The 25,827-nt window shown below is 36.3% G+C and overlaps 2 protein-coding genes across 3 annotated transcripts in view; one reads left to right on the top strand and one right to left on the bottom strand.

Moving 5' to 3' along the window:
- ATP2B1_3 (ATPase, Ca transporting, plasma membrane) overlaps window positions 1-7,340 on the bottom strand; it is a 163,999-nt gene extending 156,659 nt beyond the window's left edge. The window contains exons 1-2 of one of the 2 annotated variants that reach the window (XM_012937249.3): window positions 7,234-7,340; window positions 5,414-5,705 (exon numbers count right to left, since the gene is read on the bottom strand). In XM_012937249.3, coding sequence (XP_012792703.2) covers window positions 5,414-5,606 — 193 coding nt within the window. In that variant the 5' untranslated portion in view covers window positions 5,607-5,705; window positions 7,234-7,340. The remainder of the gene's footprint in view (window positions 1-5,413; window positions 5,706-7,233) is intronic. The other variant, XM_051216531.1, reaches the window with a different exon arrangement.
- A 13,642-nt stretch (window positions 7,341-20,982) lies between these two features.
- Window positions 20,983-25,649, top strand: MS3_00010995 (uncharacterized protein). Its single transcript, XM_012937248.3, has 2 exons — window positions 20,983-22,869; window positions 25,358-25,649. The coding sequence occupies exons 1-2, from the start codon at window positions 20,989-20,991 to the stop codon at window positions 25,571-25,573; spliced, it is 2,097 nt and encodes a 698-aa protein (XP_012792702.1). The 5' UTR covers window positions 20,983-20,988; the 3' UTR covers window positions 25,574-25,649.
- The last annotated feature ends 178 nt before the right edge of the window (window positions 25,650-25,827 follow it).

The raw sequence follows: 25,827 nt of genomic DNA, 5'->3' as shown, positions 1-25,827 counted from the left end.
AACCAACATCAAGGTCAGAGTTTTCAATACAAATGTCAAGACAGTTCTACTGTATGGGGCAGGAACCTGGAGAACTACGAAAGCCATCATCCAGAAGATACAAGTGTTTATTAACAGTTGTCTACGCAAAATACTTCGGATCCGTTGGCCGGACACTACTAGCAACAACCAACTGTGGGAGAGAACAAACCAGATTCCAGCGGAGGAAGAAATTAGGAAGAAGCGCTGGAAGTGAATAGGACACACATTGAGGAAAGCACCCAACTGCGTCACAAGACAAGCCCTCACATGGAATCCTCAAGGCCAAAGGAGGAGAGGAAGACCAAAGAACACATTACGCCGGGAAATGGAGATAGACATGAGAAAAATGAAGAAGAATTGGATGGAATTAGAAAGGAAGGCCCAGGACAGAGTGGGTTGGAGAATGCTGGTCGGCGGCCTATGCTCCATTAGGAGTAACAGGAGTAAGTAAGTAAGTAAGGGGAGAGATTCGAACTTGAGACCGATTAGTTGAAAGACAAGTACATTTTATTTATCATTAAACCTAAGTTGCCAAAATAGCACTACAATTTATGGTAAAAAGCCAACACTGGTAGATTTAAACTCAATAAATCAAACATTGACTGTCAAACTTGGATATTTCCAATTATTCAGAGTAAATATTAGTCGACTAGAACTAATTACTAGAACGTGATTTTCTTTTTAATAATCTAATCCATGATCTTTGATCTATGAACCTTGGTGATTAAATCAATCGAAAAACTCACAACAATTAATAAAATCAATGATGTTTTACTCATCACAAGAATGTAATTTGGAGAGAAAGCGAAACAGAGAAAGAAAGAAAAAACAATATTTAGTTTCATACATTCAATCAAGTTGATTTTTTGGTGAAAATATATGTAATATACATTTAAGAAAAACAATGTATACGATCCAAGTACTTTACTTATTGTAAAATTGTATCTATGTAAGTAGTTAGTCATCTCAATACATAAAAATGTATATATCAGTATAATGTGTGCTTGTGTATAAAACGTTCTTTAATTGAGTAAGAAATATGTATTCATTATCAAAATGACTGAAAATCATATTGTTGCTAGTCTATTTATAGAGTTATTTTATATATTTTTAGCCATAATATTTGAGCATACATGTATATGCGTGATTTTGTTAATTCGTTGTAATACTTACTTAGTACTATTCTAGTCATATATATATATATATATACCAGTAAAAGTCATAGAGGAGAGTATCAAATATAGAGATGTATCAAGAAAAAAGAACCAATACACAGGATAAAAAGTATTGTTTTGAACTAAATTGCATCAAGACTAATAAATTTAAAAGGAATTAAACATCATTATTTTAGCCTAGTTTGGTACTGTGTGGTTAACGAGTAACCATGACGATGATGGTGCCATATTACATTTTGAATGAGCTTGAAAATGTGGATCGCTGGATTGTGATTTTTGTAGTTTATATCATTGACTGAAAAACATCAGAAAGCACAGGGAAGATGTTTCGTCCTAGTACAGGACCCCTGGTAAGGTAGTGGCTTAATGATTAAAGTATTCGATTTTTGATCACTATGCCCCGGGTTCTAAATCCGCTCCACTTATTCCAACTAGGGTAACCGGATAGCATTATTATTGCCCACATTTATAGTATGGCTTATACACAGGTACTAGTGGAGTTAGTTAATTTAAATTTCGAAAATCTGATGGGACTTCTTAACAGTATGCACCAGCGACTGAACCGTAAATCGAACTCAGGACAGTGAGCGCCTGACCTTTAATCACTGAAGTGTCATACAACAACTTTGATTTTCTGACCCAATAGCATCATCCTTACTGCAGTTAGATCATGGCAATAACGTCCATGTACATTACTGAGTTATTCAAAACTAAGACAAGACAGTTATTCAGCACTCCTCTGATTCTTAATAATTTACCAGTTGATATATGTGTGCAATAAAAATTAACATCAAATTGAAATAAGCGCCATAAATTTCTTAACTTTGAATTAATATCATTAAATCAAGGTTAACTAAAGCCGATCTGTGTACAGTCAACTACTAGCCAACAAAATTGGCATCAAAAATGTCTATTCAGAATACAAACTATGTGAATGAAAAAAGTATGCAATGGTCAATAAAAAAACTCAGTGTACAAGTCTATCTAATAAATGTAAGGAGTACAAACCACACATACAAACATAGGAAGTGAGATATATGTACAAGCTGAATTATAGGTCACATACCCTAATTGGGGATAAATAATTATATCTTAATTAAATAGTAATAATAATAATAATGGTAATAGTAATAAATTTGCTGTAATTAATCCTAATAACATGAATGTAGGTGAATCAAGTAACAACCATTATGTATCTATCTGTTAACTGAACATCGGATAAGCGGAACAAAGCTTATCCATCTATATTGACCATAAAGTACTTTTAAACGAGAATAACGTTGTATATTTCACTTATGACTCCTCACAGAACTCAATATTATGCCTTTTGTCCTGTTTGAGACTGGTCAGTTAAGTGTATCTATTCATATCAGTGATGTTGACATTAAAACTCAAGCCCAGTGAGTAGGACTTCCCTAGCAGTGGCTGTATACGTCAGCTTTTCACATGTGAAACCTAATGATACAGTTTTTTAAAAAAACGGGGTTCGAATTCACCAACACACTAGTTGCAATCCAAACTACACTAAGCCATTACATCTGAGTTAGTTTCCACAAGACTAGAATAAAACAGATCAAACTAAAATAAACTAATTATTACTTTATTGTATTCTATGTATTTAGAGGGACAGACAGATAGTCACGTACAAAAATATATTCTCTGAAAATTTACCGATTATTTATAAAAATCTAAAACAATCTGTCTGATGTTGTGTCCATTCCAATAATTTGATACGGATTAAATATGGCGGGCGCCTATAGATGATGTATACTCATAGTGTCACTACTACTAATATTACTACTGATTGTGTAAACAACTCGGAAAATACAATAATTTCTACAACCTATCACGGAGAAATTTTATTCTTTAGTTTATTTTAAAATACACGATCTCAACAGAGGGACAAAATAAAGAACTAGTGTTAACGCAGACATATACAAAGAAAGAGCATAGATATGTATGTCGTGTTATTAATTATATAATCACTAGTAGCAGTATTAATGGAAAATTAATGTTTTGAAAAGAAAGTGTTTTGAAATAAACCAGATATAAGTTAATGATTTTTGTTAAGTATATCTATATTATGTGGTGTGTATTTGTGTGTTATAGAATATTACTAGTCTTAAACTGGCAATAAATATAGTTTAAAGAACAATCATATCCTAATAAGTTGGTCAAATAAGGTACCTGATAACTTATTTACCAAACACATACAGGTTTATGTAATCGGTTTTAGGTTACAATTCATTGTATGTAGACTAATGATATTACTTAAAACTTCCAAAGCGAGTCAAATATAGAATGATTTGAACCTGAGACTTATTGATTGCAATTCGAGGTTTAAAAATTTCCCAACGACTGACAGAACTAAAATAATGATTGGGATAGAGGGCATAACAGTCCGCAGTGCAAACTGGTGAATAAATGTAACCAGTGTCTCAGGAACCATATTCAGTAGGTAGCATACAACCTCGCAAACGACTAGGACTATCAGTCAACAATCTCACAGAATTTTCATTATGATATAATACATTCATCAATGACAGGGTTCTGTCGTCTATGTCAGATCATGCTTTTGTTAGTGAGGGGAATTCATACTATCAGGGCTGCTCAGACTGTGGTAGGTGGAGCAAGCATCGAATTCGTAACCAGGTAGTTCAAAGATGAGTGGCTTGCTTATTAGGTTACCACCTTGTAAAACTCAAAGAACTTTAAACTGGATACTATGTCTAGTAATATGTCACAGTTTAAAGTATCCATCAGTATAAACAATTTTTTACACATTGAAGGTTACGACTACTGAAAGAAACTTTCAATGGTTGTAAAAAAGTAAGAAGTATACCGTGAAAATTCCATATAAATGTCTTATCAATATGTCAATCAATTTTTGTTGCCTAAATATTAACTATGATGTCATTTATAGTAAATATTTTTAAAAATCAATTTATTGCCTAACAAAGGCGGTTAAAGTAGCCATCAAGAAGCACGTTAAACTTAATAAATTGTTTACCTTTTCTAAGAAAACTCGGGCTTCAGTGCTAATAAAGAGATCTCATCCACATTTTATCAATAAAATTAAAGAAATCCACCTTGGTTTTAGTTGGATATTCGGTGGAAGTTTTGTTGTGTTGATTAAAGCTGGCAAATCGACCTTAGGATTTAAGTTGTTTTTCCTAGTTTTTCGACCTGCTATGAATTTTGTTTGAAGACGTTTGGTTATGCAGCTTACAATCAATCACAGTGATACAGATATATGAACTTTATATCTTTCCACATAAATTCTGAGTTTTAATATTATTTCTGACGTTCTACTCCTCGACTCCCTCGCTTCTTTTGAAAAAGCATTCCCCAAGGAAGTGTTGAGTTAAGGTTTCACTAAAAAAATGAACACTCAAACCTATATACATCCAATTTCTGAGTAACGAGTATGGTTGGGAACAAATATGGATTTCAATACCTAGCATTTACAGAACGCTACAAGCCTTAATTTCGACTGATATGACTTATGTACGTTCAAATCATGAAAAATAACCCTTTTCAGAGTTAAAACTAACAATGAAAGAGTTATTAATGGTGATACGAAATGTTTGGTTTCCGGAAAAAAAATGTAAGAATTAACAAAATTATTCTTTGAAGAGAAACTCAACTGGCATGAATAAAAATTAGCTGATGAACGTAATTTAACAGCTAGCCATAAAATTGTGTATAGAAGTTTTGTTAAAAGTCGAGATGCGACTTAGTGCTCCAGACATTCGACTCTCAAACGGCAGATGGAAGACTGAAGTCAGTCAATCATAATGTTCAACATGTCACATAAGTGCAGTGGTTCCCACACAGCACAGCAAGATGGCATTATTGAGGCATTTCCCAGAGTAGCAGAACAAATGTCAATAGTAGAAGAAAAGACCAGGTATAAATGATATGAAAGATAGAATAAACTCGCAGAATAAGAAGAATCAGTATTTTGAGACAACCAGTGAATCCATCTCTGTGACTGTAGAAGATTCTGAGCCACATCATACTATTGGCAGATCTAAGCGTAACTTCAACTGTTTCAGTTAAGACAATCACATATGGCTGCATATGACTATACTTGATCACTGAGTGACGATACTACTTTAAATAATAATACTGTTTAATATAGATAAGTACCTCTCCAAATTTTCGACAAAGATATTCCAGTTATAATTTAAAATCCAAGCAAAAATGTAACTCACCATCTTGTGGAGATGTTTTTAGTAATCGACATAATCCTACAACTCCACCGTATTTTTCATTAAGATATTTAACAGCCTCCAATTTACGACAGTCCATTAATTTCTGTAGATCTTTAGGGGAAATTTCGAATGAATCTGCACCACCAGTACCAGTGGTAAGTGCAGTTCGTTCGTTTGCATTTGCGTCGCGCATAGTATTTGTTTAGTTTAAAATGTCTCTGATAATGAATTACTTCAGTGTTTTAGAAATATGACAAGAATGAAATATTCAGAAATCCGAACGTCTGTTATCCTGTTAAATAAAAATAAAACAACGGTAAAGAAACCAATTCATTCTTAAAATAAAAACGGAAAAAAGAACATCTAATTGACTTATAGTACTTAATTAACTTGGGATTCGTATTACATAATTTGTGACCGTTTTAAGAATGACACTTATGATCTACTAAGATGTAGAAGCTTTAAGAAAAGTCAACAGCATAGTGGTAGCGAAAATACGCATTGTGTAGGAAGATAAGTTCTGTTAGTTTAAGAAATAATCGGAGTGAAATTTCTCCAGCAATTTAAGCTGAATTCAATAGTATGCTTAATATCAACTAATAACCCTTATTCCGATTTTGTAAACAGTTAGTAATGATTTCAAGGATTCTCAGAAATAAACGATCAATAAAGAAGATACAGTTAAATAACCAGTCATTTCTGAGTGAACGACTCCACTTAGTGATTGATTTCTACTTTATTTATGTTGCAGATTTAAAACAGAAATATAAAAACGACAGCTTAATGTTCACTAATCACCAGTTATTATTGTGTTAACCGAAACATAACCTGCAATATGACATATATTCAATAAATTTTGAACATAGAGACATTTGCACTTGTTCATAAATACGAAGCGTCAGTTTCGTTACGTTTTATACCATACATATATCACATGCGAGAAATACAAAGAGGCGTTCTTTAAAACAACTGCTAAATTAATGCATGAAACAATCAGGCAAACGATGAAGAATCTGGAACAAAACTGTCAGTTAGGAGTACAATAACCTGAGTTTGTTTCCAAACGGTTGGCATGAAGTATGAAATATTAGTATAAGCTTACTAAAAATTAATCCCAAGTAAACCTTGTCTAAATGTTTGATTAGACAGTACATTTTACCTCGTCATCACACTAGTTGCCTCAATAGCTTATGACGAGTGTTTCGCCCAGTTTAACAAAAGATGAGTTCCAAAGGAATTGTTATAGAGTAACATTGAATAGAATAAGACTTTTTAAAAAGCACTATTTAACATCAACGTAACCAGTGCACAACAACTATTTTGGAATCAAGAATCAGGTTATTTGCATTACGAACATAACACATTTTTTTCAATCGAGAAATAAGCTTAAAACTTAATATCAGGTTTTGTCTAGGATAGCAAATAATAATTTAGCATAAGTTATCACTATCATCTAACCATAAGTCAGACTATATTGTCAGTGGCAGAACTTAGAAAAATATGATTCTAAACGAAGTAATCAGCCTTAACAGATTTATTACAAATCAATACATCGAACACAGTCCAACGACTTAGGGTTCATTTAAATCGAGGATATTCAAAATACAAGTAGTTTTCTCGAATATACGTGAACCGATAGGTAAGTGGTAAAAAACCACACGTAAGACAGGAGATTTGAGGGGCAACCGAAATATATAGGATACTTTTCAAGATATGTGGCAAAATTTCATCTACTACACACACAGAAAATATTAATTTGGCCGTTACTAAAAGAGCCTTTTAGAATAAATCCGAGAGGCAAATTTAAAAAAAACACTTGCCATCTATGTGAAATACAACAATAGTCCTAAAATAGTTTAAAAAACGCACAACCACGGAAACGACACACTAAGCACATACATTGAACGAAAAACCGACTTGTTTTGAGCGCAAAGTCAACAACGAGTATTCTTGAAACATAGAAACAAATGAGACAGTGTCCAACCTGAAACTAATAACAGAATAGAATACCGGAGTGAAAGATATGGGAAATATGATTGCAATTGAAGACTGCTTTTTCTTTATCCTAATTGCTCCATAAGACAACCCAATTTTTTGTTTCATGAACATTAGTCATCCATAGTACGGATGAGAGGTCAGACGACCTATATTATTACTTTGAATTTACAGGACTGTAAAGATTCAGTCTGTATTTAAATGTATTTCAGAGATATTCGCGTATTACATGTTACAGTAGAGAATTCCACCGATACTACTCGCAATTAAAGACGTAAGCGATTTGATCTCAGTTTTTGAAATTTCGCAGAATGTCCTCTTAGATGGACAGTCCTGAATAAAAGAGAAAAATAAGACAAATCGATAACCAACTGACGCTCAGAATACGGTGAGCCAATACTAGATCAACTCGTACCCTGCGGAAATATAATGGGAATATGTTGAGACTTCTCACTCTACCTTGTGGAGATAACTCTAACAAGCTTATTTTGTAAATAGTTTTTAATATTATTTGTATTTATTTTGTCAATTTCTCACTGCATGTACATTTATCATTAAATGATTGTACCTGTTGTTTGAGTAAATGACCTTGAAGACACTTTCCGTTGAGCTACTACATAGCGTGATATATGCTTGCCGACTAACAAATACATTACTACTCTCGCATTCCTCGTTCTATTTCCATTTGTGATTGAGTTAACGGAAGTCTAAATCAAATACTATCTACATTTATAGACTGTAATCGGGATATATCACATCCTACGTTGGACTATATCGCTAGAGAGTTCGCCAACCTGCTCAGAGTCATCAAGCATTTATAATTGTGGATTTACATTACTGGACCTAATCAGAACACGCAACGTTTGGGCAATTTAAGTAACGTCCCTAATTTTTATTGTATTTGTAACAATAAACTGTATATATTAATATTACTATTTATCTTTAGTAACTTTGTTTATACTTTTTGCGTTCATATTTGTCTGGTCCACCACAATTATTTGGTGAGCCTCGTGTTTATCCTAACGGTTATTTTGTTTTTCATTTCATACAATTTACTGGTTTATTTTTTTTTCTCGTAATGTCCTCTCCCACTAAACTCATTGATATGGATTCGCCTCCAGTAACAACTTCTGTCTCATTGTCGAACTCTTCCGAAAATAATTTTAGTTCAGTTAATTCTATCTCAGAATTCAGACTCCCAACTTATGGAGCTAATAATCCCAGAGTCTGGTTTGCTCAAATTGAAGCTTTATTCATGGCTAGAGGCATAAGATCCCAGGCATCAAAGTATGCATACGTAGTCGGTGCACTTCCTATCGAGATTGCCGCTGAAGTTGGTGATTTAATCGATCACGTGCCAGAATCTGAACCATATGATAAGATAAAAGCAGCGGTTATTCAACGCACCACGGTCTCAGATGAGAAAAGGCTACAACAGTTGTTAACATCTTGTGACTTGGGTGATAAAAGACCCTCGCAACTTCTCCGCCACATGAAACAACTCGCCGGTCCATACAAGCTAGACGAAGCCCTCCTAAAGCAAATGTGGTTTCAAAGATTACCACACAGCGTTCGACAAATTCTCAGTGTTTCAGGGAAATCCGTCGCACTTGATGACTTAGCCGACATGGCAGATAAAATGATGGGAGTATACCACGACAATCACTGTGTGAACTCATTGCAACCACCTGGACCAACAGATATTAGCTGTTTAGCCTCCTTTCAAAAGCAGTTAACGAGCCAGCTGGCGTCACTGCAATCGACCATAGCAACCATCCAAGCTAGACAATCGAGATCCCCCTCCAGACGAAGGTCTTTTTCTAGACAACGGTCTCGGTCACCGAAGCGAACATTTGATGTTTGTTGGTACCACCAAAAATACGGCACCAAAGCACGGCGTTGTACACGACCGTGCACATTTTCTGCGTCCGACACAGAAAATCAGGGAAACGACCCGGCCAGACAGTGATGGTGGCGCCTGTTTCTGGCGACTACCCGAGCCGTCTATTTCATGTCAGGGATCGAATTTCGGGCTCAGATTTTTTGGTCGATACAGGAGCCGAAATCAGCATTATCCAATTACACCTCTCTCAACGACGACACCCTCAGAGTACTAAATTGTCTCTAGTCGCAGCCAATAACACAGTCATTAAAACTTATGGCGAACAATCACTTATTTTAGATCTTGGTCTCCGGAGACGTTTCACATGGGTTTTCACCGTAGCTGAAATCAAACAACCCATTATCGGGGCCGATTTTCTCGGTGCTTACAACCTACTTGTAGATATGGTAAAAAAGAAACTAATCGACAAAAACACAAGCTTACAGGTCAGTGGCACAACTATCTCCAGTTACGAAATTCATGGAGTCCGTATGTTAAGACCTGAAAACAAAATTTTCACCGATATCCTGTCGAATTATGAAAGTATAACCAGAGCTGATTACCAAAACGAATGCTCCACACATCATGTCCAACACCATTCGGTAACCGGCGGCCTGCTTGAATATCTGGGCTACCTGTTTCTGCCATCTGATTATTTCAACAAGTTATCTGTTTTTCCATTTGTTTTAATTTATAATTATGTCCATTAATCGCATAACCTATTCAGGCGCTTTTATGAAAAGCCTACGACCTTCCGCTGCACAAGTTACGAAAAAGTACTATAAAAGGCATCGTGGTGGTTGGCAATATGCGTTAAAGAGAATGAACATTAATCATATGTCAATCCCCGAGCTACTAAATTCTAACTGCCGATCACTAATCAACAAAGTGGACTATCTGCAATTCTTACTTAGTCAAAATACGTATCGTAATTGTGGTGTCATCACAGTTCAAGAATCTTGGTTGAATGATTTACAGGATGACTGCCTTGTATCACTACGTGATTTCAAAATTTATCGTCAGGATCGATCGAACAATAAAAAGAGGTGTGGTGGCGGTGTAGCTACGTTTGTAAACATAAACAAGTGTCCATCTTCGTTTGTGTGTTTTAAGTTTTCAAATGATTTTATCGACTGTCTAACTCTAAGATGTCGTCCAAAACATCTGAATAAATACAAATATGTTTACGTGACCAATATCTACGTGACTCCAGATTGCACATCATCTGCACTATCTGTTTTTGCTGATGAATTCACTGAGTTCGCTGTTACTGCCTTCAGTGATTCACTTTCAGTTGTATGTGGTGATTTCAATTCATGTGACTGTAGCTTCCTTACGTCACTAGGTCACCAAAATGCAGTAGATTTTCCTACCCGTCTGGATGCTCATCTAGACTTCGTCTTCATTAATGATGTGGGTATATATGCGACTCGTAAACGTGCTCCATTGTCTAGCTCAGATCACTGTATAATTCGTGTTCTACCTAAAGTATATGGAAAGCATGGGAAGAGTACACTCCTACGTAAAACCAGAAAAGTCAAATATAGGAATTACACAGAAGAAAATATCCTAAATCTGAAAAACATGTTTCATACGACTAACTGGGAATTATTTACAGATGACTCACTCGAAAACACTACTGATGTTATCACTTGTTACCTTAAATTCTGTTTTGATATTTGTTGTCCCACCGAAACCATTTTTGTATGTTTTTGATCGACTTACATCTTCACAACTAAAACGACTACGAAGGATGAAAGAAAGCTTGTACAAGGAGAAGAACTCAAATGAAGTTCGTAAACTAAATGGTCTGATAAACCTAGAGATTAGACGTCTCAACTGTATGTTTACTCAAAAGCTCTTATCTTGCAAAAACTCTCCAAGTATGTGGAAATTCTTTAAAGAACTTACAGGTGACAGAAAGTTTAGAATTGATAACCAGCTGAATGTTAGTGACTTAAATAAGTCTTTTGTACGTCGGTCATCTGATGTGATGCTCCCTCTATCCACGGGTTTAAAAACTAGCTGTGTTCCTACTTTCACTGAAACTGATGTACGAGGATGTCTCCAGTCGCTTAATTCATCTCGATGTTTGGGACCTGATGGTATCCCAAACATCCTTTTTAAAAAATGTGCTGACGTTCTGTGTCATCCGTTCACAATTATATTTAACAGATCCTTCTCATCTAATCTCATACCGAAAATGTGGAGAAAGATGAAGATAATTCCCGTACCCAAGAAAGCATTTGGTGATAAGAATGTAAAATTTAGACCTATTGCAATAACTTCACCCTTCCTCAAAACCATGGAAAAATTATTAATACTTCCACTTCAGCCTGCGATAAAAGAGCATACTGACCCATACCAGTTTGCATACAGGCGCAAAAGAAGCACTTTAGATGCTGTTGCAGTTCTGCATCACAACATAGTGTTCAACTTAGAAAAGGGTAAGAAATATGTTCGATTTGCTTTTCTGGACTATACTTCAGCTTTTGACTCTATACCAAGACAACGTTTACTTAACAAGTTAATCAGCGTCAACACTGACAGCTGGATAACCAACTGGCTATGTTCCTACCTCTCTGGAAGGGAACAGTACACTGTGTTTGGAGGAAAGAGTTCAGAGTCTCTACTGTCTCATGAAGGTGTACCACAAGGAGCTGTTCTTTCACCTCTTCTATTCTCCTTTTTTCTGCATGACCTGCCATCTTCCACAGAAAACACTTTCGTGAACTATGCTGATGATCTCACTGTATGTATGCCTATATCTTCCTCTTTACATCCCATAGAAATGAATGAGTTTTTGTCTCGTATTGATTGTTGGTCTGTTGGTAATGGTCTCATACTTAATCCGTCTAAATGTCAAGCTGTTAACTTTAGCATGAGACATAAACGGAATATAAACACTATTTTGAGATCCCATAATGCTTGTACCATCGGAGACTCTTTGATAAACTCAGTGTCGAAGGTCAATTATCTTGGTGTCACCTTTTCCTCTGATCTGTCTTGGTCTTCCCACGTTTTATCGTTATCGAAGAAGGTTTTCCGTCTGACCTATTACATAAAGAGATTGCATGCTCTTGGAATTACTCGTCATTTACTCTTACAATTAGTCAATTCTTGCATACTACCTATTATTCTTTACTGTTCTCCATTATTCTTTCCCGGGCTTTTGAGAAAAGACTTTGCTGTATTGCGAAGAGTGCTGAAGGCAGTTAGCAAGGTGTGTGGTGAATCTTTCGAGGTCATAATTAATATGGTTGTGGATAGACATTTAAAATCATGCAAACTCCTGGTAGGTGTCATTTTATCAGATACTAGCCATCCCCTTCACTCTTATCTTTCTCCTTGTATATCTTCTGGTAGAACGAGACGTAATTACATTAAAATCCATGCACGCAAGGAAAAGTACAAATGTTCTATAATACCTTATCTAGCAAATATACTCTGTGACGAACAGGTTGTTAGAGTTAACCTAGCCAATAACCTGCATTCTCAACATGACTTTAATTTCAAATGTTGTACTGTTTTTCAGACTTTTTTTTAAACTTTATTTTTTGTCTTTGTTACTATTTTTGTTTGCATAAGTAACTTGTTGAAATACCCTGTGCTGAGAATTCTATATTGTACCGAAATATAATATTGAATAAAGCCATTAATAATAATAATAATAATAATAATAATACAGGACCACCTATTCGCGCCAGGGCGAGAAGACTCCCTCCAAACAAGTTGCAGTTCGCTAAGAGAGAATTCGAACATATGATGCAACTTGGGACAATCAGACAGTCTAACAGTCCTTGGGCCTCACCGCTGCATATGGTTCCCAAGAAAGATCAAGACTGGCGCCCATGTGGAGATTATCGCCGATTGAATAACCAGACTATCCCAGACCGGTATCCGATCCCTCACCTGCATGATTTTTCTTTAAATCTACATGGAAAACAGATTTTTTCAAAGTTAGATCTAGTCCGAGCATACCATCAAATACCGATGGCACCTGAGGATATCGAGAAAACAGCTGTAATCACACCTTTTGGCTTGTTTGAATTCTTGAGGATGCCTTTCGGACTAAAAAACGCCGCTCAAACCTTCCAGAGATTTATGGACGAAGTAACTAGAGGTCTGGATTTCGTATTTGTCTATATCGACGATGTTTTAATCGCTAGTTCTTCCATTGACGAACATGTTCAACACCTACACACGCTTTTTGAACGTTTCAAAAGTTATGGTGTTGTAATCAACCCTTCGAAGTGTATATTTGGCGCCTCATCTCTGGAATTCCTGGGACACCACATTGATTCCCAAGGAATTAAACCGCTTGAAGAGAAAGTCAAAGCCATCTCCAGCTATCCAGAACCAACCTCAGTAAAATCACTACGGCGTTTTCTTGGAACATGTAATTTTTACCGACGATTTCTACCAAATTGTGCCGATGTACTACAGCCATTGACAGATTTACTGAAAAACGATAAACCAGGTACCAAGAAAGAAAAGAACCAAATACTCAAGTTACCTTCCGATGCCAAAGTAGCATTTGAAAAAGCTAAATCCATGATTGCTAATGCTACCATGCTCCAACACCTAAATACTGACCCCACAACACTGTTGATCCTATGCACGGATGCTTCACAAAAAGCCGTAGGGGCAGTATTACAACGGCGGGTAAACAACACAATTACCCCCATTGCCTTTTTCTCCAAGAGATTATCGCCAGCACAAGAACGTTATAGTACTTTTGGACGCGAACTCTTAGCTATGTATTTAGCAGTAAAACATTTCAACTTTTTGCTACAGGGTCGTGATTTTATCATTATGACAGATCATAAACCCCTTTGCCATTCTTTTAGCACATCGTATGACAAACACTCCCCACGAGAAGCAAGACAACTTGATTATATCTCACAAGTTACCACAGACATCAGGTTTATCAAAGGTCACTCGAACATTGTTGCAGACGCACTATCTAGGAGGGATATCAATACGATGGTACTCAATCATGACATCAGCCTTGAAACCTTGGCTAAATTACAAGCAGACGATGCAGAATTAAAAGTCTGCAAAGAAAAGTCTAGCTTAGACCTCAAACCTGTACCTATTCCCCTTTCAGACGAATTCATCATGTGCGACACTTCAACAGGCAACAATCGTCCGTTTGTCCCACATGCTTGCCGACGAAAAATATTCCAGCATTTGCATGGTCTTTCACATCCAGGCATCAGAACAACAACAAAGCTCATTGCCGAACGTTTTGTGTGGCCTAAAATCAACTCGGATGTTAAACGTTGGACACGTAACTGTCTCCAGTGCCAACGCAGTAAGACGCAAAAACACACCTACAGTCCAATTGGGAAGTTCCCTATCCCTGACAAACGCTTCCAGCACGTGCATTTAGATTTAGTTGGGCCTCTGCCACCATCAAACTCTTTCACACATATCCTCGCCGCAATAGATAGGTTCACAAGATGGGCCATAGCATGCCCCATTAAAGACACATCGGCAGAGACAGTGGCTTCAGTTTTCCTCGACCGCTGGATATCCAACTTTGGCGTACCATCAACAATCACAACAGATCGCGGTCCCCAATTCCAATCCGTTCTATTTAACGAGTTCACTAAACTTCTTGGAGTAAATCATGTTAAAACGACAGCTTATCATCCGGCAGCTAATGGCATGGTTGAAAGATTCCATCGCCAACTAAAAAGCTCTCTGATGGCACAACCGGACCCTTCAAAATGGAGCGATGCTTTACCGCTCGTTCTCCTTGGGATTCGCTCGTCTGTAAAGGAAGACATCGGGTGCACGGCCGCTGAACTAGTCTATGGCACGACATTAACGTTACCAGGACAACTGGTCAAGAATGAAACCACAACACCAGGAGACCATTCTCGTTTTGTAAGCAGATTACTACAAATGATGCAGAGCATCAGAGCAATACCACCTCGAGAAAACGACAACCGAGTCCATCTCGATAAACATTTAGAAACGTGCAAATTTGTTTTTGTCCGAGTAGACGCGGTGAAAAAGCCACTGACACCACCATATGAAGGCCCCTATAAAGTAATAAAACGCACTGACAAATATTTCATTATCAACAAAAATGGGAACCATGAGACAATTTCTATAGACCGAATAAAACCAGCTTTCTACGAAGTCCCTCATGACACAGAAGACAATACTGCGAACAAACAATCACTCCCATCTATTGCTAAGAAACAAGAGGAAGAGGAAAAACTTAGCACTACACCCTCTTGTTTAACACGTTCTGGGAGACTTATAAAAAAACCAAAGCGTTACTTACATTTTGCCATATAAAAAAACTTAAACAATCAAAGCAAACAATTATCGAGGACCTACACTATCAATCCCATCTAAAAAAATTTTTTTAACAGTGTATATGATTAATCACATTTTCCCACAATTATTCGTTTTGTCACTTTTTTTTTCAAAAAAATTTTGTTAAAATAATAAGCGGGTAAACTCTATTTAATTAGTTATTCATTATACACAAAAATAAACAGTTCAATTTTGTTTGTGTGTGTGTGGGTCATTAACAGTTTTACACATTATCATTGTTAGCTAAATAAGACATTAAATGACAGTATATTCATTTTTTTTGTGTTTGTTATTCTGTGACATCACTGTTATTTTTTTCACTCGATAACACACGGTATATCTCACAAATATATATATCATACGCATCTCCACATCTTTGTTGGTTATAACTGTAAATATTATTTTTTTTATTTACATATATATCATATTCTCATATTTTTGTTGTTATTATAACCAGTGTTACCTCCGGACACTCTGGGGGGAGCTATGTGGAGATAACTCTAACAAGCTTATTTTGTAAATAGTTTTTAATATTATTTGTATTTATTTTGTCAATTTCTCACTGCATGTACATTTATCATTAAATGATTGTACCTGTTGTTTGAGTAAATGACCTTGAAGACACTTTCCGTTGAGCTACTACATAGCGTGATATATGCTTGCCGACTAACAAATACATTACTACTCTCGCATTCCTCGTTCTATTTCCATTTGTGATTGAGTTAACGGAAGTCTAAATCAAATACTATCTACATTTATAGACTGTAATCGGGATATATCACATCCTACGTTGGACTATATCGCTAGAGAGTTCGCCAACCTGCTCAGAGTCATCAAGCATTTATAATTGTGGATTTACATTACTGGACCTAATCAGAACACGCAACGTTTGGGCAATTTAAGTAACGTCCCTAATTTTTATTGTATTTGTAACAATAAACTGTATATATTAATATTACTATTTATCTTTAGTAACTTTGTTTATACTTTTTGCGTTCATATTTGTCTGGTCCACCACAATTATTTGGTGAGCCTCGTGTTTATCCTAACGGTTATTTTGTTTTTCATTTCATACAATTTACTGGTTTATTTTTTTTCTCGTAATGTCCTCTCCCACTAAACTCATTGATATGGATTCGCCTCCAGTAACAACTTCTGTCTCATTGTCGAACTCTTCCGAAAATAATTTTAGTTCAGTTAATTCTATCTCAGAATTCAGACTCCCAACTTATGGAGCTAATAATCCCAGAGTCTGGTTTGCTCAAATTGAAGCTTTATTCATGGCTAGAGGCATAAGATCCCAGGCATCAAAGTATGCATACGTAGTCGGTGCACTTCCTATCGAGATTGCCGCTGAAGTTGGTGATTTAATCGATCACGTGCCAGAATCTGAACCATATGATAAGATAAAAGCAGCGGTTATTCAACGCACCACGGTCTCAGATGAGAAAAGGCTACAACAGTTGTTAACATCTTGTGACTTGGGTGATAAAAGACCCTCGCAACTTCTCCGCCACATGAAACAACTCGCCGGTCCATACAAGCTAGACGAAGCCCTCCTAAAGCAAATGTGGTTTCAAAGATTACCACACAGCGTTCGACAAATTCTCAGTGTTTCAGGGTAATCCATTTTCCATGGTCGCGTGGTTATCAACCCAGCTATTTTATTTGGTTACATCGTTTGGTGTTTCATTGTGTAGAACTCTTATTAGTCACGCAAAATTCGAAATATTAATATGTAATTATTGTCGGTTCAACAACTGTTTTCAGAATTTTCATTTTAAAGTAGGTTTCTTACGTTTTTAAAGAATTAAGTTAACCCCATTCTTACAAGTCGCTTATTACATTGGTGTAAAACGTTTTCAGTGCCAATCATAGTTTTTTTCCTCAACCCTTACTGCTACGTTTAAATTTTGAATCACGGTCACTCGATACGCTATTGACTTACGACACAAATAGCAAGAGAACCTATTGCCACTTTAGGTTCCAAAATTTTATTCTCAAATTACTAGAAACAATAATAAAAATAATTTTAAGGTAAAGTTCGGTATTTAGTTTTGCCGGACAAATTTTACGAAATGCCAATTCAAAACATGGTGGTGGAAAGATAACTTAAATCCACCAATATCTGTAGGGCAGAACATTCTTTTTAATTACGGTTCTTTATGGTCTAGTAGAATGTAACGAGCAAAGGGTACTGATGCTAAATTATTATGCAGACTACCTCTATGAGTCGTGTTTATATCGCTGGATTAGTTTCACTTTCTAAAGAGTAATCTTGTTACAAGCAAAACGAGGCAATTAGCTAAAAACGAAGCCTGCCCATGACCTTGTAAAATCTCTAGAAATAATAAATGAGCTGCAGTAGCTCGGCAAAAAAGAGTGACAGCTGTTTGTGCATCAGAATACTGTTTTCAGCACTATATTTATAAACTACACATAATCTTATACTTTCACCTTATTTTCGAATCACTTACACTTACAAAGTTTTATCTATTCATACCCTATTTACGCTTGTTTCCTTTAATCACTAGTGACATTGGACCCCAACCACACGACGTAAAAGCACGAGCATATTGTAGCGACCGAACAACGGACTGACGAATCCGAAATTTATTCGATTAGACCAGATCACGTTCCTCTGTATAGCTCACAATGCATTTTCGACATACTCGTATTATATTATATCAAAACACAAACTATATGCTCAATATAGACGGTTCTAATTTAGAAAACAGAACAAATTACATCGAAAATAGAAAATATCTCAAACGGTACAGCCTGTGCTATACAGTTAGAAGTATCTCTGACGCAAAGTAGCGCGCTAAACAATGAAAGAGACAGTTAATACTAAAGAGTTTGATACCTGAGAATCAATACAAATATTCCCAACAAGATGGGATCAAATATTTATCTACAGGGATCCCAGCAATCCTTGCAAGCAGACAGTCCGAAGGTTAACAGTCACACACTGAGCCACGCCGCGACGTTGAGCTTAGTCAAACACGACCTTGCTGTCAATGGTCCGGCAACATACAGAAAAAAATTGGGTGACAAAAGATAAGTCTTTAATCAAAATCAGCCAAGCTATCCATAAATATCTCCACAGTATCATGAGTAAAAGGAAACTTGCGAACTTAAAGGTTTGTGCTCCTAAACGGTGAAATTGAGACTTTATGGACTTAGAGATGAGAGAAATAATTGATGCCAACTTCACGAACCACACAAAATCAGGAAACAACGAACGCAAAACTCCTCTTAACTCGTGTCAGCTTACAGTCTACGGAGTGTCAGGCTAACTTTTAGGTTAGTACTGAGAAAAATAAAATTCCTGTGTCTAGGAAGCTCACCTGGATACGACAACAAGTGATCTTTAATCCTGAAAATGTGAGCGGAAGTCATCAATACACTGCTTCCCGACCTAGTTAAGAACTCTAGAGTCTCACAAACTTCAAACAGAATGGAAACAGACTTCTCACACCACTCTTCAAAGGCTAAGACAGAAAACACAAAGGCTGTTGCAGACCATTAGCGTTACTCCCAATAACATCAAATACAATGGAAGGACTGATCAGCGAACAAATTCAGGAATACATAGGTAAAAATCAGATCCCATAAGAAGCACAACATGGGTTTATATAAGGGAGTTCGTGTGTGCCTTATCTTCCTATAGTATATGACAGCCGGACGATCTGGAGTGACCATAAGATACTGCTCCACATAATATTCCTCGATTTTGCAAAGGCCTTTCACATAGTACCGCATATAAATCCCAAGGCGAAGGTTACAAAGACGGGTTTCACTGACCCACCTATATTCTGGCTCCAAAACTGCCTAGAAAACAGGATACCTCGTACCAAGGTAAAGAGAACGCACACTAGTTGAAAGGTCTAAAAGTCAGGAGTTTCACAAGAAACGGTCTCTGGTCCAGTCTGATGGGCTGCACTGATCTATATAGACAACATAAAGATCCAGAGGGCTATAAAAACCAAAATGGTTTTACTGGAGCTTCGAAAAGACCGTACAACAATAGGTGAGTAGAGTGTAGACAATCGGTTAAAATGTAACTCCTCACAATGTCATTTCATGAACATTCTGACTCATTCGACTAATAGCACTTACACCAAGTTTAGAAATGGGTGACTAAGTGGATGTTAGGTCTAAAAAATTAATCTTACGAGGAGAGACTGCGACACTTGGTATTGTCCTCACTAATCTGCAGGAGAATAGAAGGTACGCTCTCACTTTTATATACAGTGTACGTACGTCCTAAACTTGAGTACTGCATACAAGCGGCTAGCCCCGGCTTTAAAAAAGACAATGAGCTTCTGGAAAAGGTTCAGAGAACGGCAACTAAGCTTATTCCTGAAATAGCGAAGCTTCTGTATGAAGCTCGACTGGCCAAACTGAACCTTTTCCCGTTGTCATATAACAGAACTAGAGGCGACTTGATTACAGTTTTCGAATTGCTTAGTGCCAAATTCGCACCTGATATGCCCTCATATTTCTTGTCTTACAAAACAAAGAATTAACGAAGACACCCCAAAGAAGTTCAAAGCCCAGAACAAATAACTATCGAGTTTCCCATCGAATCATCAACGAGTGGAATTCATTACCTCAGCACGAGGTTAAGGCTCCATCCATCGGCTCTTCCAAAAGAAAGTTAGATCAACTGAGAGACAACCATTGCCAGGACTAACACAAGCCATCAAGCCTCCTGTCCTTTACAAACTGAAACTGAAACACCACATCACATACGAATCCACAAATAGCTACATAACTGACTAGATTTAGTGTGATCAAGTGGTTAGTCTAAGACGCATTGGACATTACCAAATACATAGAACCATACTGAAAAACAAGAAGCATGAGCAGAGAAATCAATTGATTGATACAAGCTCGTGTAGCGTGGCGTCGAGTTGAGATTAACTATGAACACCGCTACCAAGAAACACGTGCCAAGTAAATCAGAAGGCGAAGGTTGAACGTAACCAAATAAATCCATAAAATCCCCGAGAAGCCAAATATCAGAAGGCAGTTAATGGACCAAGTCGAGATATATTTTCTGGCGATATCGTGGTATCGAAAGAATACCGAGATCGTGCCAGGATACAAGCTTGGTTACAGAACGTAACCGAATTCGCGCGAAGTCACAACCAAAGTGTAAACATAAGAATGGAAGCACAATATAGCTGTCATTAGCACAGTCGAACAAAAGCACATTAAAACAAACACTGGTACACTTGGTTATAATAATAATTGCTTATATTAAACCATTCGTGTTCTCGTGACAAATGTGAGTCACTACACTCGTAACAAAATATTGGATGTCGGGGATGTCAACCTTGGAATACGCGGATTTATGAAAACTACGGGTTATAATATCGCTACTATTTTCGATGCAAAATTCCCAGGAAAGCTTGATGACACCCTAATAAATAGGCTGTGCTTGTCAGTAGTATGTCAGCATGAATTTCACACTGAGTTTTGGTCTACATTGCCGATCAGTGAATGGCATCTTATATCGAAACACGCTTCTCGATGGGACATTGATTGTGATTACACTACTGAATTGCATATCATTCTGAAAGCTGCCGTATCTCTTTCTTTTCGTTATGGTTTTATTTTCGGAAATGAGGATTTTGGCCCCCATCAGATCGTATTGTATGCTCTCAATGTATCCAACAAAAATGTTGATATTACACTCACTGAAGCCTTGGCTAATTGTTTAAAAAGTCTTCGTTCTCTCACAGACATTAGTTCTGTATCTTGGATCAAGTCTCCAAGGGTCTTAACACTTCTTCAAGGTCTCTCTAGGGAAACAAATGTTCATGTTTTCAAAAATACCGTTATCATATGTGCATTTATTTTTCTTCATCTTCTTGTAGATGACAAGCTTGATGCTAGCCAAAAGCCTTTCAATGAATGTTTTCAGCTGTCAGCTTTTGGTACTGAAGTTTTGTTCCTAATTGCAGAATTGATTAAGAAGTTTAATATAGAATTTGATACTTTGCAAATACCGGATACATTTCAATTTAGCGTGACTACTTTTGATTCATTTCCCTCAGAACTACAAGCTAAGTTGCTCTTTTTGGTTTTCACTCGTATTGTGAGCTCACCATCAACCAACAGTGATTGGGTTTCATATTTGAAGTCTTTACGTAACTTCCCTGAGCTATGTGCCTCGATAATCAGCTTTTGTTTAAAATCCAATAAGGAACTGTGTAATGAGATGTGGAAATTTGTCATAGATGAATGGTCTATTTCTTTGCATACGTGTTTGGAAAACGATGAAGTTGATAGTCTACTTCGTATTATAAACCCAGTTTGTCTGTATACAAATGCTTCGCTCCATATGGAATCTGGAAATGACTTATTAAAGAAAATTCTGTCTGTCGTTATGAAAAACTCAAATTCTGTTAAAGGAAATAAAGTAGACAAGTACCATGCAAGGTTGTGGGTCTTGTCAAGAATTCTAGTCCATTGTTCACCATCTTCAATAGTTTCATTGTCGGATGTAACTGATGTCGCGGACTACTTAGTATCTTGTTGTAGCAATTCTTTTTCCGATCCCATGACTTCTAGTATAGATGCCGCGTTTAACTTTTTTGAAGAAGTTTGTCTTCTCTACTGGAGCTCAAAACAGTCAGTAATTGAAAAACTGATTTTTAAACTCTTTGGTTCACTTTTGACCACAGATAATCCAAGGATTTTTTCCACCTTCTCATTTCATTTTATTCACCTTATCGAAGAATTGTCTTACAAATACAACTGTCTAGAAGTATATAGTACATTTTGGATTTGCCTTTTCAAACTACTGAACAAAGTAAATGATCAGATACTAAACCAATCTCCCATGTTTGATGTGTTTAATAATGAAGGATTACTGGATGTAGCTGTTGCAATTTTAAAAATTCTTAGTCGCGAAACATATATATTATTGTGGACAAGTGAATGTAAACTGTTATTTTCTATGTTTGTTGATAGTCTCATGTCGAGACTTGGTGTCGGTAATTTTATAAACGATGCTTCCTTTCGTGGGCTTTCCCTTTCAACCTTCATTATCTTCATCGTCTGTGAGTATCATAATAATCACACAAGTCCCCATTCAAAGGATCAGAATCGTTCACTTGAATGGGCTTATAGATCGTATGATTATCTTGTAAATTTTGACCTAATGGAATTGACAGAATCAAAGTGTGTTTCCAAAACACTGTGGAATACCGTCAAATATCTTGAGAAAGTAAGTTTATTGACATCTCTTACTCTGCTTGCTTGTTGATACAGCACAATATTAAGTTATCTTCAGTTGGGTAGGGAGTTGATCAAGAGAATTTATTTAAAATACCAAAATTTCAGTCCACATGACACTTCTGTTACGTCCTGTTTTTTTTGGCGTTTTGTACGTATAACCACAGCGCAAATCCATAAGATTAGTTGAAGAAGTTGCTATGGATGCACAGTAAGCTTGTACAATTAATTTGGCATGTTTTTCTGCAACGCCCAAGTAATAATATATCTAATTCAGAATCTTGTAAACAGTATCACAGATTTGTAAAGCGGTGACCCATCATTTTGGTCGTCCGACTTTCAAGTAACCGTTAACAGACGGAAAATTTAATCCGCAGAGCAGTATTTGTAACAATTAGTTCATCAACTAAGTATAGACTCGTTTACTTGGTTTTGAACCACATCCATTATATTCAGGTTAGTGATACTACGCAGTTGGCCAAACCCAAGTGTGTGAATGAGGTTCAATTCAGCGAGATCACGCCTTAAACTTGAACCTCTTGATAACTAATTCACTGTTCCACAACAACATTTAGTAGTGTAGTAGTTAGCTTCACTGGATCTTATATCGTATTTATAAATTTTAATTTAACACGAAAACTTATTGTATTTGCATATATATGTAACACTAGGATTGGTTATGTACTGCATTTTTTAGCGTCTTTAACACTCAGTTTTGCTATCTCGTCATATTCCTTTTGGAGATACCCATGCCCTTGACTTACGGAAGACCGATTGTTATCAACTGTTAACCTATGTACTCTGTATATACCTAAACATATATAATAGATTGACGCATTCAACATGTACTGAGGTATGAATCGTACTCTAGGTGTGAGGGCTAATAGTACCACAAAGTCGCCAAAACCGAAGTGGATAAGCGGAGTTCGAATGTGGGGTTGTGTCTGTAATTCTAAGGTCTTAACCACTAAATCAGCACTCCGTATGCTTAAGCTTCCTGAAGCTTTGTTAGTTTTGATTTTATTACAGATCAAATTTCGTCTTTTTGTATTTCCTCGTGAAAGATTGGAATGATGTTCACAACGCATATTTCAACTGTTTCAGTTTCTTAGGGTTTGAGAATTTCGTCGATTAGTGTACTGCTCCCACTTGAACTTCCACAAATAGTCTATTGTTGATTCGAAAACACGCAACTGTTCCTTAGGGGATAAAAAGTTAAATACCTCAAATCTTTTTACGTTGATACTAAAAATCCGAAATTTAAGATGTAGTTTTCAAATGTTCCATTAATACATAATCAATGTCCACTTTCTTGTCAAAAGAAACTGGACTCATAGGTTTAATGATTTTTTTGTTTCTGAAAATTTTACCACTTTCTATGTATGAAGATGATTCTTCTGATCTAGACAAAAAATAGGCATCGAATTATTTTATGCATCTTCATAACTACATATTTGCTACAGTTCTCTAGTCATGCACTGAATCAGTTAGTAGCTTCAGTAAACCATATCTGTTGTTCTACTATTTGTCCGATGAATATGGTAACTAAGCTACTTATGTTTTTTGTAAAGCTTAAAAACCTGGGAGGTTTTTAAAATGTTGAGGACTGTTCTTAGAAAAAAATACATTAAAGTTCTTTTCAAATGAAGACCATGTGGACTGCAATGACGATTAAAAGCGAAGACGACAGACAACCTCTTGTGTTATTGAGAATATCAAATATCTTTAACCTTTTGGGTTTTTCAATCGCTGATTTACTGCCTGAATATCTGCTGACGAATTTGATTTGCGAGAATCGTTTGTTTATATAGTTGTAGCAAAGTATGAGACGACGATAAAGCCTGTGATTCTGATTGTTATAGGCTTTCTAAGGTGTTTTGATTATTGGAAGGGAGGTTGAAACGAAGATATTACCAGTTATGGGAAGTATTTTCAGAGGAAAAAGAATATTATTGTGCCTTTGTTTCTTAGGCAAAGCTTACATAACGTCATAAGCAAAGACGGATGGTGGCTAGCAGTGGAATATAAGACGCACATTTCATCCTATTTTCGACTCGTCAGCCGGATATACCTGCATCCCAGTGAACTTCAACTCTGTAATGTAGGCACATCCAGCTGGTGAGTCCCAAATAAGACGAAACGCGCATCCTGGATTCCACTGCTAGCCACCATCCATCTTCACTTATAATGCTTGTGACTTAAGGCGATACGCGTAGTATGCACATATGCCAATAAGAGACTGATCATTTGCAGCCCTCAACATCAATGGGAGGATTCAACCAAACATTACCGAGTGAATTTACATAACGTCAGTCTATACATTTATTGGACAAATTATATTGCCAGTAAAACTCGGTTAGTTAAATGTTTTCAAACTATAAATTTGTGGCTTGTCATCAATAATGTATTGTAACATTGTTATCTTCCATATTGTATAAATTCTCAATGTTTCACAATGTCTAATTTAATTTCTATTCAAGGAGTCTGAAGAATATCCGATTGATCTATGGAAAAATATTCTTTCATCAATTACAATGAAATGGAAGACAGATCTTGGTGAAGAGTACTTTTTATCTATACAAGAGTTACCTCTCCTAAATTATTGTCCTAATTGTAAAGAGAATATTGAAGAATTATTAGATGATATAATTATTTCAAGTACCAGTAATGTGACCGCTGATTGTACAGAAGGTTGATTTTTCCCAAGCGGACAAATATTATCTTGGTGTATATCTCGAAAGCATATATATATATATATTAGTTCAAGAGTAATATACTTGTTCTGTTATTTACTAAACGTAAAGAATTTCATGGTTTATAAAGATACTGAAATTGAGTGCAATTTGTTTTCACTAACTTGGGTTCTGGCATCAATATTAATCGTTCCTAACTGTTACAACTTACATTGTCATAATGTGTTTGTGTCGGAGAGAAAATTAGCAAGTGAAAA

Source organism: Schistosoma haematobium, chromosome 4 (assembly GCF_000699445.3).
Source record: "Schistosoma haematobium chromosome 4, whole genome shotgun sequence".
In the NCBI taxonomy this organism is placed as follows: Eukaryota; Metazoa; Platyhelminthes; class Trematoda; order Strigeidida; family Schistosomatidae; genus Schistosoma; species Schistosoma haematobium.
This window is presented reverse-complemented; position numbering and strand designations above follow the sequence as displayed.

Coding starts and splice junctions, on each gene's coding strand:
- MS3_00010995 (XM_012937248.3), top strand. CDS start 20,989: ATGAAAACTACGGGTTATAATATCGCTACTATTTTCGATGCAAAATTC. Junction 22,870..25,357: donor CCGTCAAATATCTTGAGAAA/GTAAGTTTATTG, acceptor TTTCTATTCAAG/GAGTCTGAAGAATATCCGAT.